Genomic DNA, 15,931 nt, shown 5'->3' with positions numbered 1-15,931 from the left:
TGTGTATGGTTTGATCTTCTTGACTGTGACTAGTTCAGGATGATGCCATCCTCAAAGAGCTGTGTGTTGTGACAGATCACTTACACCATGCCAGTCTGCTCTCTAAGTTAATCAGCTTACACCATCCAGTCTCTGAGACAGCTGTGTGGTCTGCCACAAACACACAGTACAAACCTAGTACCCTCCACACACACGTCTCTCAGAGCCTGACTGTCTTTACCCTAAACTAAGCCACAGTGACTCGTGACTCCTTGCGTGTCTGTGATTAGCTTGCCACCAATGATGTATTTGTACCAAAGGCCACAAACACTGTCAACTTCCTCAAGCTCACACAAGTGCTGACAAACGGGCTCATGATACCTGTGAATATACTGAAACTGCAATTCCATGCAATTCTCATGTGCAGGTGTCAATATATTTGTCAGCATATGTATATTAGTCATCATTTACTCATTCTAATGTTGTTCTAAACCTGTCTGACTTCCTTCTGTAGAGCACAGAAGATATTTGTGAAGAACTGTTTTTGTCTATATGGTTAAAGTCAACGAGGTCCAGTCTTGTTTTGGACCCATTAACATTCATTGTGTGTACAAAAAAGACTTTTAAGAATATTCTGAATCAGCGCCTTGTGTCCTGGGTCAAGTGTTCTTCCTGTAAACAAAAGGTCAATCTGAGACTGATGAGTGATTTATTACAGCCTCAGTTCGCTTCAGGCTTGGCGCGTCAGATTTTCAGAGCTATAGATCAGGGTTTCTCTAATGGGGTTTACAATAAATGCAGCGAATGCCATGTCTATGTGTGTTTGTGAATGCAACAGTACACATTTGCATAATTTCCATCATTTTTGTGGGCAGACGTTTATAGCACTTCAGTACTAATCTTCCAAAATAAAAGCTTAAGTATTTGAAATGTTTAAAGCTTGAGGATTTAAATATTTGAAAGTGAAGAATTTAAGGCATAAATATTAGTATTGCAAATTGTAGTGTGAAATAATTGGCAAAAAATAGTTTTACAGCTAAATTGTAATTTGCAACAGTAATATATTTTGTCTTCATTTTTGTTATAATATTGCTACTACTACTATTAATGATGATAATTAGTACTATAATAACAGTGATTATATTTATTTTAATTACTTTTGGGTTTTTTATATACCAACGTGAATGTGATATGGACTGAGACACTATTACTAAAAAGATGTTTGCGTTTACTTTAAAGTCAACATAACACACTTACTAAAAACATTAAATATTTGATCTGCTTACTGGCATGTCATGTGACCATTAACAAATATCAGAGAGCAGTGAACCTGAATGTGTTAGTAAATTGTTGAAATATTAACTTAATATACTGGGGCATACTTCAAGTAAATATTTGACATCTAAGAGGTTTAACTGACAAAAACATTTGGGAACCAATAGATATTTAGTTTCATTGTTTTTTGGTGACAAAAAACATGGACCAGTTTTGTTGCTACACAGACCCTAATATGGTAAAAGAAGGCGTACAGAGTTGCTGTTAAATTCACAGCGAGCTGGAGTGTTTTCATGCATAATAATCCTGCTTGATGTTCTCCCAGTGGTGCCGCCAGAACCTCAAGAAAGGTCACACCGGCTAAAGATCTCAGAGTCCTGCTGGACTCCTGATGATGGGAAATACGTGTGTGTATTCAGGAAACTTCACATTCCTGGTGCTAGTCTGTAAGATACTGAATCCAGTGACAGCCATACTGCAGTGCATGATAGTGTTGTATTGGAGATGTTCTGATAGGAATTGCTTTCAAAACAATGTTTGAGTTTCATTTATTAATAGAAGACCAATGTGATTTCATGTTCTGGTTAAGATGTGCTAGAGATTTTGTTTTTAATAAGATGGTAGCGTTTGTCTGGATGTTAGTGTTATTCATGCTCTGGATGTGTGCACAATAAAACCAGCCCAATCTCATGGCAATTCGTACATATTTTACGTGGTGGCTTATTTGTACAAATTCGTATGACCTCACTCATACAAATTCATACGATTTTTGCTAAATCGTACGTATTTTACGAGTTGCCAGTTCGTATGAATTTGTACGAATGACCTACACCTAACCCCGCCCCTAAACCTACTCGTCACTGGGGTTTAGATAAATCGTACGAGTGAGGTCGTACGAATTCGTAGGAATTAGCCACCTCATAAAATACGTATGAATTGGTCGTGAGAAAGCATTGAATAAAACACATTAATAAGTACATCTATGCAACACATGAACAAGGCTTTAAAGTGAAATGATATAGAAGAGCTCACACAGAAGAATAATCCTCCTCCTTTCAGTAATGGGACTTTAGACCCGACCAGACCTCGAATGCAGAACACTGCTGTCTCTGAAGGGTTTAAACAAACAGGAAGTGGAGGTTTTCATGTGTGATCCTCTTTCCTTCTCCAGAGCCCTTGGCTTTAGGATGATTCCTTGATTTGTTTATGAAACGAAGAACCCCCTCCACCTTTTTTTCCCTTTAAGATGTTTTTTTTTGTCTACGCCCACACTTGCACATATAGGTCATAATCTATTTTAATCCATGAAGTCTTTGGAGAAGATCAGAGACTTGAAGACCTCTCATATCCCATTAGGTTCATAATACAGCTCATAATGGGAGTGATAGGACAGGGCAGGATACAAATGTTAAGTTAGTCTACATAAATATCGGTGGTCTTTAAATAGTTATTAAAGTGTTTTCTTTGCTGAGTTCATGACAGCACATGATCTGCAGAGCCACAAACTGTTGTATTCTAAATATCCAAACGATTTCGGATGGAATGCTGCAGGTGCATTATTGGACTGCCAACATGCATGAAATTTGTTTTTGGAATTATGTTCCCAAGCAGACATCCGCTGAGGTTTGGGGAACTAAAACGCTAAAATGAGTCTGGGTTGTTGACAAGACATGTCAAGTGTGACTATGCTATACTTCATGTAGAATGATGTCAAATATTCATAATAATTCTTGTATAATTATTAGGTTTGTGTGATGTGAATTGAGTGACATGGAATATTTGTACTTAAAAACATACATGACATTTTATATATATATATATATATATAGTGCTGGGCAACGATTAATCGCATCCAAAATAAAAGTTTTTGTGTATACATGTGGGTGTTCTGTGTATATTTATTATGGGATTAAACCGAAAGTCTTGGATTCATGAGGGTCCAGGAACTTGCCTGTACCCCAACAGCTAGGACGAGGTGCAGGATGTTTCATAAATTTTATCCTATCAGACACAGCCCAATACTTTCATAAACCATAAGGAGATCATATGAAAGTGGATATGGTCTATTTAAGATGTGTGTTAGCATGCCATGACTTGCTGAAGCATTCGTGTATCTTGCGTCTGAGGAATTGATTTGATTTGTGTCAGTACCAGCATGATGTGGCTATGTGGGAAAATCAGGTTCAGTCATGTGTGGAGACGGTATGCAGGCTTCTTTTAAAATGGCCAGTTTAAACAGTGACTAGGTCAAAACTGATTAGGTTCAGTGAAAATACAGATGCATGAGAGATACATGAGATTATAAAATAAGTGAAGTGACATACGGCCAAATATGGTGACCCATACTCGGCATTTGTGCTCTGCATTTAACCCATCCAACGTGCACACACACAGCAGTGAACACACACACACACCGTTTTGGAATAAAGATTATGAAGGCAAACTATTTTTTATTTTTTTGGATTGACTTAGATAAATTGGCGTAGATAAATTGTTCACCACAAAAATAGCAATGTGCGCAAACAAACTAAATATAGTCAATTTTGATTTCGTGCAGACTTCTCAAAAGAAACAGTAAAATCCTCATGAAATGACTCTCAGACCAATTTGTTTATGTGTTCATGTACTCATATATATATATTCAGAGGCTGAATACACCGCAACATCACACATGCTTCAGTATGAAAATGAAATCGCACGTCTGTGTCATTCATTCACACAGAGACATGAAGTGAAGTGACATACTGCCAAGTATGGTAACCCATACTCGGAATTCGTGCTCTGCATTTAACCCATCCAATATGCACACACACAGCAGTGAACACACACACACCGTGAACACACACCCGGAGCAGTGGGCAGCCATTTATGCTGCGGCGCCCGAGGAGCATTTGGGGGTTCGGTGCCTTGCTCAGTCGTGGTATTGAGGGTGGAGAGAGCGCTGGACATTCACTCCCCCCACCTACAATCCCTGCCGGCCTGAGACTCGAACCCGCAACCTTTGGATTACGAGTCCGACTCTCTAACCATTAGGCCACGACTAACGGTTAGAAACATGTAGAACATGCAGGATTTGTATTTAAATAGTATTTTGTGGCTTAATAAATGTGACTTACTTTCTTACGTAGAACAGACTTTTAGCTGAAACTGGTCCTTGGTGATTAGTAAAATGCAAGTCAGCGACTACTTGCACTTGAGTGTCAAAAAGCATACAGGCAATACAAAATTCTAATACCTGTGGCTCCTGATGATATATTGAGGTCTTATGAAGCAAATCAATCTGTCTGTGCAAGAAACTGAACATTATTTACAACATTATTTCACGTTTAAATCATTGTCTTACTTAATGATTAGCTATTATTTGTAAAATTGACTAGCAATTTCCGAGTGAACTTTTAAAAAAATCTTTTTCATAAATTAAAAGGAGATTTTCTCCTTGAGTGGGAATGTTTTTGCTTTTGTGCAGACTTTATAAAAGCCTTGTATCCCAAGTTTTATCGTTTCGAAAGTACAAGTCAGGCATTGGCAGTATGGATTTTTTTTTGCATGCGGATGTAAAGCCATCAGCAGAGAAGTCAGCAGATAACTCTCTTGCTCAGAATGCAGAGTCAGTGGAACAACAGCACGCCTCCACTGTAAGCCACAACAACTCCTCAAATGGCCAATAAATAAAGCATTATATTTATCCTCTGCCCCCCTCACATCCTCTTTCGCTTGTTGTTATCAGTCTGAAAGCAGGCACTGGAGGAAATGAAGGTCTTATTGGCTGACCCTTAATCAGTTGCTGTAGAAAGAGAGATTGTTAGGAGATGGTTGTCAGACCAAGAGGGAGATGAAGTCAAATTAATATCTAAATTTTGACTAGGGCTGAGCGATTAATTGCATTTGCGATAATTTTGCCATATGAAAAAACATTTCAACTGCAGAGTCTGCAATTACACTGTCACTTAACACGCGAGAGTAAAGAGGTGTGTTCGACTTGAAGATCGATCGGTGTATGACATCAAAGTACGGCGAGAGAAAGCATAAGGAGACGTCCGCTCTCTTATAGCTCTCGCAGTATTTGATGACACACAGCGATCGGTCTAGCTGCGCTGCTTCAAGTCGAACACATCTAAGCAGTCTAAAGAGGAAGCATCAAGTTGGCACACTATGTTGCCAAGTCCGCAGTTTGCGGTCTTACATATCATGCAGAATTGACGCACTACATGTAAATGATATTCTTTGTTGTATTTTCCTGTCAAAATAAGAGTTCCTTTAGAATTCTTCAGCTTTTAAGAACTGCCGGGTTTTCCGGTAGTGGGCGGGACTAATGCACAAACAGAAATCTTATTGGCTGGCGGCACTCACCTATTATGCTCCCTGTTTTGATTTCAGCGAATCAGTTTGAGCGAACGCAGACAACCTGATTAATATTCATGAACCCAGCAGCTCAATAATCCTTTTTTATATTGTTCTTATTAGTAGTAGAATTCATTGTAGTTTTATCTTATCACTATTATTTGTAGTTTTTTTTTCCTTTTTTTATAGAAACACTAAATGACAAACAATATCTTAAAGGACCACTCCACTTTTTTTGAAAATAGTCTCATTTTACAACTCTCCTAGAGTTTTACTGTTTTTTAATCCATTCAGCCGATCTCCGGGTCTGGCGGTAGCACTTTTAACTTAGCATAGATCATTGGTTCAGATTAGACCATTAGCATTGCGCTCAAAAATGACCAAAGAGTTTCGATATTTTTCCTATTTAAAGCTTGACTCTTCTGTAGTTACATCGTGTACTAAGATCGACGGAAAATGAAAAGCTGCGATTTTTATAGATCGATATGTCTAGGAACTATACTTTCATTACAGCGTAATAATCAAGCAAATTTGCTGCCGTACCATAGGTGCAGCACTGCGCAATGACATTATGCAGCGCCTGAAAGTAGTCCCCAGCTAGATAGCACACTAGATAGCTGGGGACTACTTTCAGGCGCTTTTAAGTTATGAAACTTTGCGTTTCCTCGCAAAACTTTTGCCACATTAAGCGTAGAAAGCACTGACGTATTTCTTTATTTGAGTCCAAGTTCAAAATAAAACTCTATGAACCGCTCCATTGTGAACATAAAGAGCTGTATGAACCACTGCAAGCTGTAAAGTAAACAGGAAGATTTTATCCGAACTCAACTGGTTTTGCGAGAGAATGCAAAAGTTTTGAGAGAGAATGTAAAATATAAAAAATTATAATAAAATAGAAAAATATTTTTTCCTCCCACCCCAAATTTTTCCCACCACCATGTCACATAAAGGGCTCCGTAGTAGAAGTATTGTTCATTCTTAGTTCATGTTAACTAATGAACCTTATTGTAAAGTGTTACCAATTAATTGTATAATAATTGTAATTACATAATATGCTTTTCTAAAGCTGAAGTGACCTTTATGTTAGAATATGTATAACTTAATATTTTAACTAATTGCAAAAGCTGAATAATCAAAGTCTACTGATTAATCAGTGAAATAATTGACGATTAGTCGATTAATAGTTCTAATAATCGTTAGATTAATCAATTATCTAAATAATCTGTTGTTGCAGCCCTAATTCATACATGGTTATTCTAATTACTAAAATTCTATCATCATTTAATGCAAAATTATCATATCATATAATGTTTGACTGACTGATGCTAAGTGAGATTTAAAAAAAAAACTGTGCCATTTTCCAAACATAAGCTTTATATATATATATATATATATATATATATATATATATATATATAAGTATATCAGATAATTAATATTAGTCTGGTGAGTAAACTAAACAAAATTACAAGCCAATGGAGATTCTATTGCCAAGGTGTCTATAGAGGGTTGATAATATTTACAATAATCAATTGAATTTGATAGGTGTCTCTCACATTGTCCCACAGAAATATTAAAATAGTGTAGATTAGTGTACAATGTTTTATAATAATAATTTATTCTATTTAGTGACCATTTCATTCATTTAACATATTTAATATTGGGGGCATCCAAGTTATTGGACATATTTGAACATTAAAAAAAAAAAGTCACAATAGTTACTTTCCCTGGTAATTATTTTCATTTATAATGATGTAACTCAGTTACTGTTTGTGAGAAGTAACTAGTAATATAACTAATTACTTATTTAAAGTAATGTGCCCAACACTGCATTCTGTACAATGATTTATTACTTATCTTTGTTGAATAATACAGAATATAAAAAGCTTTAAAAAATAATTGCATATTAAATCGCAATATTGGTAAAAAAAAATCGCAATTCGATTTATTTTCCAAAATCGTTCAGCCCTAATTTTGACAGTCAAAATCCTGTTTGGTTGTTGTCTAGATCAGAGAAAACAGACCAGTTTTTATTCTCTTTGAGTATTCCTGACACTCAGTACAACAGAGTGTGTTTGTGTGTGTGTTGAGATATTCCACCTGGTGTTCATGTGTGTCGGTCCAGATGTCTCTTATTGTGACTCATCGTAGGATCATCATAAGCACCTTTTGGACACGACTTTGTAGCCTCTACATCTGGCATTACCTTATGGTGAGGTACTTATCATTGTGTGGCATCGTTCTGTTCCCTCGCGTGATTTTCCTTCTGTCTGTTGCCCTGATGTCACCATAACATTATCACTATAGTGATGTCATGCTGTAGTACACAGATAAACCCCAGTCAAGCTTTCTTTATCCACAACGTGATATGAGTAATACACAAATTGTGTCATAAATTTCAGTCTGCTGACCTACTGCCTGAGAAAGTGTTATAATATTAACTCTAAAAATGAGAGTATTACTTGTGTATATTTAGATGTTCAGATGCTTCTGCGCTAATAGGTGCTTACTAGGCCTGGGCAATAGTATCTTTAATATAATACTATTGATTGAAAGTTTGAAGTCAGTAAGATTTTCTTTTTGAAAGCATTAATACTTTTATTCAGCACAGATGCATTAAATTGATCAAAAGTGACAGAAAATGCATTTATGATGTTAAAAAACATATTTTAGAAATTGTATTCATAAAGAAATCCTGGTTCACAGGAATACATTTTAAAATGTTACAATTTTAAAGATTTTAAAATTTTACTGTTTATACTGTATTTTTGATCAAATGCATACAGCCTTGGTGAGCATAAGAGACTTGTTTCAAAAACATAAAATCTTATCAACCAAGCTTTTGAACGATAGTTTGTATGTATTCTGAAATGGCATAAGTTTTTTTTTTTTTTTTTTTTTTTTTATCAGAACAATAAACAGATTCAAAATATAAATAGATTCAAAATATGTAATGTAAAATAAACCAAGGAAAAAAAGTTAATCGTTTTCATTTATATTCATCAATATAACAATAAAAAGCAGTGTTTACTTATGTTTTTGCTAAATCTTTTTAAATATTTAACAAATGAATAGCTGAGTTATAATTTTACTACTATAATCTTAATGCTCTCACAATGGTGAGCAGCGCTTTGAAATCATCACAATATTCTTTAATTATATAAAGTGTTATTTAAATAAAAAAATAAGTCTGTATCATGAATTATCATCCTTAATGCAGTGCAGTATTTTGTGTGTGAATTGTTTTGTAGGTTTGTACTGAACGTTGATGTGTGTGTCTCTTTATGTCTGACCTCGCGTGATCTAATTGTTAGACGAATATTCAAACAGACAAGTGTTGTGACGACTTCATAGCAGCTTTTCGGTTACTGCTGAGTGAGTGATATGACCTCTAGACAGGCATCTGTGGTGTGCTGCTGACAGAAATCTCTGCAGCGTGTGACAGGCTGCTAATCGCAACAGCAACTTCTATAGAACCACAGCCAATTAGCATCAACTGCTCCTTCATCTTTAATGACGTATATGTATGACAATTAAAGAAATATGAGCACCGACTTCCATGGCAACAATCAGAGGAATGAGGTAAACGGCTTATTAGGAGTGTATATGAGGAAGGTATGATGTCTAGGTTTACTTCACAAAAACCAGTCATGCAAGCTGCCTGTCTCGAGCATTTCCCCATACTCATATTCTCATTTGAACATCACAAACATGTTTGTTTTGATCTGCCATTTCAGCCACGTAATAATAATGTTATATGACGTTGCCCTGTACGCTGACTGTAATCTTTTGTCTTTGATGATCTAAACTGCTGTCATTGCTTATCAAGATGAAATTCTTGTTCAAGGGAAACGGAGACTGAAATAAAATTTCACAGCTTATATCATACAGGCCAAGTCTAAAATATTGTGCCATGTTTTAAAGAAGACCCGTTACTGTGAGTCACAATGCTCCGACGGAAAATGAAAAGTTGCGATTTTCTAGGCTGATATGGCTAGGAATTATATTCTCATTCCGGCGTAATAATCAAGGAACTTTGCTGCCGTACCACGGGTGCAGCAGGCGCAATGATATTACGCAGCGCCTGAAAATAGTCCCCAGCTAGGTAACTAGTTATGATATAGCCGGGGACTGCTTTCAGGCAGTTAAATACATTTTACACAATAATAAGAATAAATTTGTAAATAAAATAAATTTAATTCACAGAACTCACTCCTCCACTGTGAATAAATCGCCATCCGAATCCATGAGTTTTATCACTAAGGTGATATGTAAATTTATTTTTGAAACAATTATATAATATGAGAAACAATTACCGTCCGAATCGGGCTTTAGACGACATGACATAAAATGTATATTGACACTTAGTATTCGACAAAACACGTGCATTAATCCATTAATTTTGACTTTAATATCATATAATCAAGTTCCTTAACATTAAACTCAAACTTTTATGTATAAATACTTTTTATATGTATAAATATGTGTAAATATGTATACAAACTTATATGTACAGGTCCTTCTCAAAAAATTAGCATATTGTGATAAAGTTCATTATTTTCTGTAATGTACTGATAAACATTAGACTTTCATATATTTTAGATTCATTACAACACAACTGAAGTAGTTCAAGCCTTTTATTGTTTTAATATTGATGATTTTGGCATACAGCTCATGAAAACCCAAAATTCCTATCTAAAAAAATTTGCATATCATGAAAAGGTTCTCTAAACGAGCTATTAACCTAATCATCTGAATCAACTAATTAACTCTAAACACCTGCAAAAGATTCCTGAGGCTTTTAAAAACTCCCAGCCTGGTTCATTACTCAAAACCGCAATCATGGGTAAGACTGCCGACCTGACTGCTGTCCAGAAGGCCATCATTGACACCCTCAAGCAAGAGGGTAAGACACAGAAAGAAATTTCTGAACGAATAGGCTGTTCCCAGAGTGCTGTATCAAGGTATCTCAGTGGGAAGTCTGTGGGAAGGAAAAAGTGTGGCAGAAAACGCAGCACAACGAGAAGAGGTGACCGGACCCTGAGGAAGATTGTGGAGAAGGACCGATTCCAGACCTTGGGGGACCTGCGGAAGCAGTGGACTGAGTCTGGAGTAGAAACATCCAGAGCCACCGTGTACAGGCGTGTGCAGGAAATGGGCTACAGGCAGTGGTGTAGTGGAGGGTATACGCAGGTATACGGCGTATACCCACTTCTTTATCAGTCGGCATTCCGTATACCCACTTCTAAATCCCCTCTGATGCGCACCATTCAGCAGTGTCCTGCATTAGCCAAATCACGACAGTCCAGCATATGAGTAACTAATCCAATCGCATGTGAATATGCGCAAATATTCTCTAAAAACATCCAGTAAAGACAGTGATGCGGTCAGGAATGAGACGTAAACACACTCATGCAGTGTATGTTTCATTTATACTCGAAGCCGGATATCCCTGAAACGGCCTCATAGAAGTAACTTACGAGTCACGACTTGTAAGAATCCAGCTATCGCTGTGGCCAAAGCCATCTCTACTGTAGCTAAGCTGAATAAAAAGAAACGTGAAGACAGTAAACGCATGATTGCGACATTATGGTTTGTGTGTGTTTTTCCAAGTCATTTACAGGTAATCAAAAACGGAGTGTCTATTTAAACTAAGTACAAATATCCCATCTTGTGATTGAGTTAGTCAAGAATAAAAAAATAAGTTAATTCAACATCAGTTTCAGTGGTGTAGATGATAAGGCGCATGCTTTTTGACGCGATCGACGCGAGTTCGCGCCCACCTTTTGCCAATTTTTTTTCCCCCTTTTCAAATCTCATATCGCATCAGAAAAGCATTTATTTTCAATAAAAATTAAGGAAATAATCAAAAAGTTGAAAATAAAGTATCGGGTAGGGTTAGGGTTGGTGTAGGGAGGGCTTTATTGTCCCAATAAGGTGGCATCCATTTAATAAATTTGAATTAAAATTATCATTTACACTCAGTACGTTATTATTGCGTACTGTTTTATAATGTACTACAATACTGAGGTGCAGATAATTGCCACTATTTGCAATAAGTAGTATAAATAGCAGAAAATCTTGCTATTTTAACAGTGTAAATAGAATCTATCGCTATTTACACTTAGTGCAAATAGCCGCTGCCAATAAAAAAAGCATCTGATTCTGAATAATGCAGTGCTAATCGATAGCATTTATTACACTTGGCAATAGATACAGTACTAGGCAATAAAATATAACTTCTGCCTTATTTTGTGATTAAAAAAAACAAAAATAAAAACAAAAAGTTATATATTATATATTAGGCTAAACAAATCATAAAACTCATTAGGAAAACTCTGGAAAAATATTAAATTATTGGTTATTGTCCAGCAGTGTATTTGATTTCTCAGCCAATTAAAAGCAAGTTGTAATAATAAATAAGCAATAATAATCAATAATAAAACCTGTCAATTAGACAAAAAAAGTTATTATATTTCTAACTTCTTAAATGATTGAGAATCATGATTTTTTGTTTGTTTCAAATAGGGATCACAATTCTCCCACAATTCTGAACAGACAACTAAACAAAATAGCATGTAATTTACTAGAGATTCTGACAAAATGTCAGTTGCTGCAGTCTATTTATACATTTATTTTAATTGCAAAATCTGCACCTCTTCTGTGGATAATATTATTTTCATAATGATCCTTACTCAAGCAGAAGTAGTTAAGTAACAGAGTGCAAATATTACTGGCCCATTTTGGAGTGAACTAAATATGCAAGACTATTTTACATGTCACTGTTTTTGACACAGGTAGTTCATCCTTTGCAGAGCTGCTTAAAAAAAAAAGAAAGAAAAAAAAAACTAGGGGCATAAATTAAGAGTATACCCACTTCTCCAGGCACCACTACACCACTGGCTACAGGTGCCGCATTCCCCAGGTCAAGCCACTTTTGAACAGAGAAGCAGCACTGGACTGTTGCTCAGTGGTCCAAACTACTTTTTTCGGATGAAAGCAAATTTTGCATGTCATTCGGAAATCAAGGTGCCAGAGTCTGGAGGAAGACTGGGGAGAGGGAAATGCCAAAATGCCTGAAGTCCAGTGTCAAGTACCCACAGTCAGTGATGGTCTGGGGTGCCATGTCAGCTGCTGGTGTTGGTCCACTGTGTTTTATCAAGGGCAGGGTCAATGCAGCTAGCTATCAGGAGATTTTGGAGCACTTCATGCTTCCATCTGCTGAAAAGCTTTATGGAGATGATTTCATTTTTCAGCACGACCTGGCACCTGCTCACAGTGCCAAAACCACTGGTAAATGGTTTACTGACCATGGTATTACTGTGCTCAATTGGCCTGCCAACTCTCCTGACCTGAACCCCATAGAGAATCTGTGGGATATTGTGAAGAGAAAGTTGAGAGACGCAAGACCCAACACTCTGGATGAGCTTAAGGCCGCTATCGAAGCATCCTGGGCCTCCATAACACCTCAGCAGTGCCACAGGCTGATTGCCTCCATGCCACGCCGCATTGAAGCAGTCATTTCTGCAAAAGGATTCCCGACCAAGTGTTGAGTGCATAACTGAACATAATTATTTGAAGGTTGACTTTTTTTTGTATTAAAAACACTTTTCTTTTATTGGTCGGATGAAATATGCTAATTTTTTGAGATAGGAATTTTGGGTTTTCATGAGCTGTATGCCAAAATCATCAATATTAAAACAATACAAGGCTTGAACTACTTCAGTTGTGTTGTAATGAATCTAAAATATATGAAAGTCTAATGTTTATCAGTACATTACAGAAAATAATGAACTTTATCACAATATGCTAATTTTTTGAGAAGGGCCTGTATAAATTGTTTATCAGCCACAAAACAAGATGGCCATTGATCAGAAAATTCTCACTCCAAACCCTGATGACGTCAGTGGTCACATGATTTGCACAGCACTCAAACAAATCATGTAACCTTAACTAGGGACATTTAAGTAACTAGGACTTTTAGCACAAATAGTAAGATTTAATAGATCTACATCAGTAAGGTAAACAAACAATAGCACTTTATGTAAAGTCAACAAAAAAGAATTGAGTTTGCACGTTTGTTAGATTTGACAGTGTATAATATAGGACTGATATAACAGTCTATGCTACTGCGTTTATCTTTGATTGAACAGTGATAAATATAACTTTGAACGGAAGTGTAGAATAGTAACTTTACTAGGTTAAAAAAAGTGTGAATGGATACTGTGGGAATTGAACCTGTTCTAGTGACCGAACTGATTTGACTGACGTGAAGTTTCCACACAATGTCGTCTTTGATGCTTCGTAGCCAAAGGCAACTCTACTGCTGTGTTTCATTTAGACAGGGATTTACCGTATGGAGTGTGATTCAGGAAAGTGGGAATTACCCAGAATCTGACTGATAAGAGTCTTGAAATTAAGACCAGTAAGCTTGAATTAATTTGAAAATAATCCTATTAAAATCAAAATTATGAATCTTATGAAAAGTGTAATTTGTTAAGTACATTCTTAGGGTTTCAATTAAGCATAACCTGAGGCTACATCAAGCTTGACATCTTTTGAAAGACGTTCCACCACTGTTCAAGTCAGCGTTTCGTGCTATTCATGTACAGAGTGACCACAGTATGTATATTAAACTGGATTAGATTTATTATTAACTGTTTGGAAGCTGGAAACTTCTGGAGTGAGTATGCACTGGGTGTTTATCAATAAGAAACAAAGTGCAGGCCCTTTGCTGGAAAAGGGAGAGGCAGGAAGAGTGTGATGTCAGACAGGGAAGTGAACGGGAAACAAGGGGGTGGAGTGGGCTGTGTGGAGGGCGATGGCCTTCCCATTTCCTGGCAGCTTCTCTCTTTCTCTTTCTGCCAGTGCTGTGAGAGTATGAGTAGAGAATGAAGACCACCACAGCTGGAACTGTGATTGTTCTTTCTACTACTCATTTGCTTTGAAGAGTCTTAAGAAAAAACAGAGGAATACATCTTATTTTTTTCAGTATTCATCAGAAGACGACATTGCAACATGTACAGTGGATATGGAGGTACACTGAGATTTATGAATAACAGTTTTGTGAGATACTATTTAGGTATTTTATATATTTTGTCATCTAATATTGATGAGTTACAGCTTGAATGATGGTGTTCCTGTTGTAAAGGGTGTTGACTAGGGCTGGGTATCATTCAAAAATGTTCGATATCGATACCGATACCTTGAGTTCGATACCGGTTCCTGAACGATACTTTTTTCTTTACCAATTTTATGAAAACAGCTTTAACAAGATTACATTATCTCAAAAAACTTTGGTTTAATTTTTTTCAGCTTGTTGACATGTATACAGACTCAAAGACTCATCTCCTGAGCCACTGCACAAAGGAACAAAATATAGCCAACACAATAAATCAGTACAAATCATTTTAATAAAGCTCAAATAGTTTTCAGTTTACACTAGCGCGTGCTCGTTTTAAAACGCATAGCTCAGACAGAATCATCATTTCTATTCATTTATTCTAGGTTGTTAAAGACTTCAAGAAATTTAAAATCTTTATCCACTTTCATAAGTGGATGTTTTATTTTCTTTCACAATGTGTTTTATTGTTATTAAATTCTATGTTGTAGTATGTCTAATTATTTGAATGCATAAAAACTACTTAGTTTATTCAAATTTATTCTTAAAACAGCCTTATGAAATGTTTTCTTTTTCCTCAGAAATTCTGTGTTCTGTATCTGGTTTTCAAATGAAGGCATAAAACATTAATTTCATTTTTCTTTTAAATTATTGAAAATAAAACTGTTTATTTTGGCAAACACAATTTTACTATTAAAATTAAAACATTGAAGAAATGTTGTGATATCATTAATTAAAAAATAAGAGGTTTAATAATTTTAATAGTAGGCTAGTAGTAGCAGTATACGTACTGTCTGCTGAACAATATCAATTTATTTCTGCCGCAGTGTCTTCCAAGTTAATCCGAACTTTTATTTTGACGGGTTTCCGGGAATACCTTTACAGTTCTGTGTGTATATGATATGACGCAAGTTTTACTCCAATCAAACGGTAAAATGCTCATGAAGTGACTCTCAGAGCAGTTCTGGAGATGTTGTTCATGTGTTTATGTCCTCATTTAGTGAGACGGCAGACGCTGAAATGTCACGCGAGCTTCAGTCTGTGTCAAGTAAGCGAAACTGCGCGATATAGAGAGCAGACTGCTCCGTGCGCTTTCGAATCGCTCTCGCGGAGGTCAAACACTGATCAATCAGCGCCGCGCTGCTTCTAGTCAAACACACCTAGTGCTGCAGGCTTATTGGCTCACTGACGTTAATGAGATTAACCCCTTAGGTA

General features: G+C 36.3%; 1 protein-coding gene across 3 annotated transcripts in view; it reads left to right on the top strand.

Annotated features, from left to right (window-relative positions):
* LOC306842654 (rho family-interacting cell polarization regulator 1-like) overlaps nucleotides 1-15,931 on the top strand; it is a 74,809-nt gene that overhangs the window by 23,781 nt on the left and 35,097 nt on the right. Inside the window, exon 1 of one of the 3 annotated variants that reach the window (XM_079373619.1) lies at nucleotides 14,462-14,632. The exons of the other annotated variants lie outside the window; for them this stretch is intronic. Coding sequence (XP_079229745.1) covers nucleotides 14,614-14,632 — 19 coding nt within the window. The 5' untranslated portion in view covers nucleotides 14,462-14,613. Of the gene's footprint in view, nucleotides 1-14,461; nucleotides 14,633-15,931 lie in introns of those variants that run through there. 3 annotated transcript variants of the gene reach the window in all.

The sequence above is a fragment of the Barbus barbus genome (genome assembly GCF_936440315.1).
Source record: "Barbus barbus genome assembly, chromosome: 23".
Taxonomy (NCBI): Eukaryota; Metazoa; Chordata; class Actinopteri; order Cypriniformes; family Cyprinidae; genus Barbus; species Barbus barbus.
Note: the sequence above shows the minus strand (reverse complement) of the source record. Positions and strands in the feature narration are given on the sequence as shown.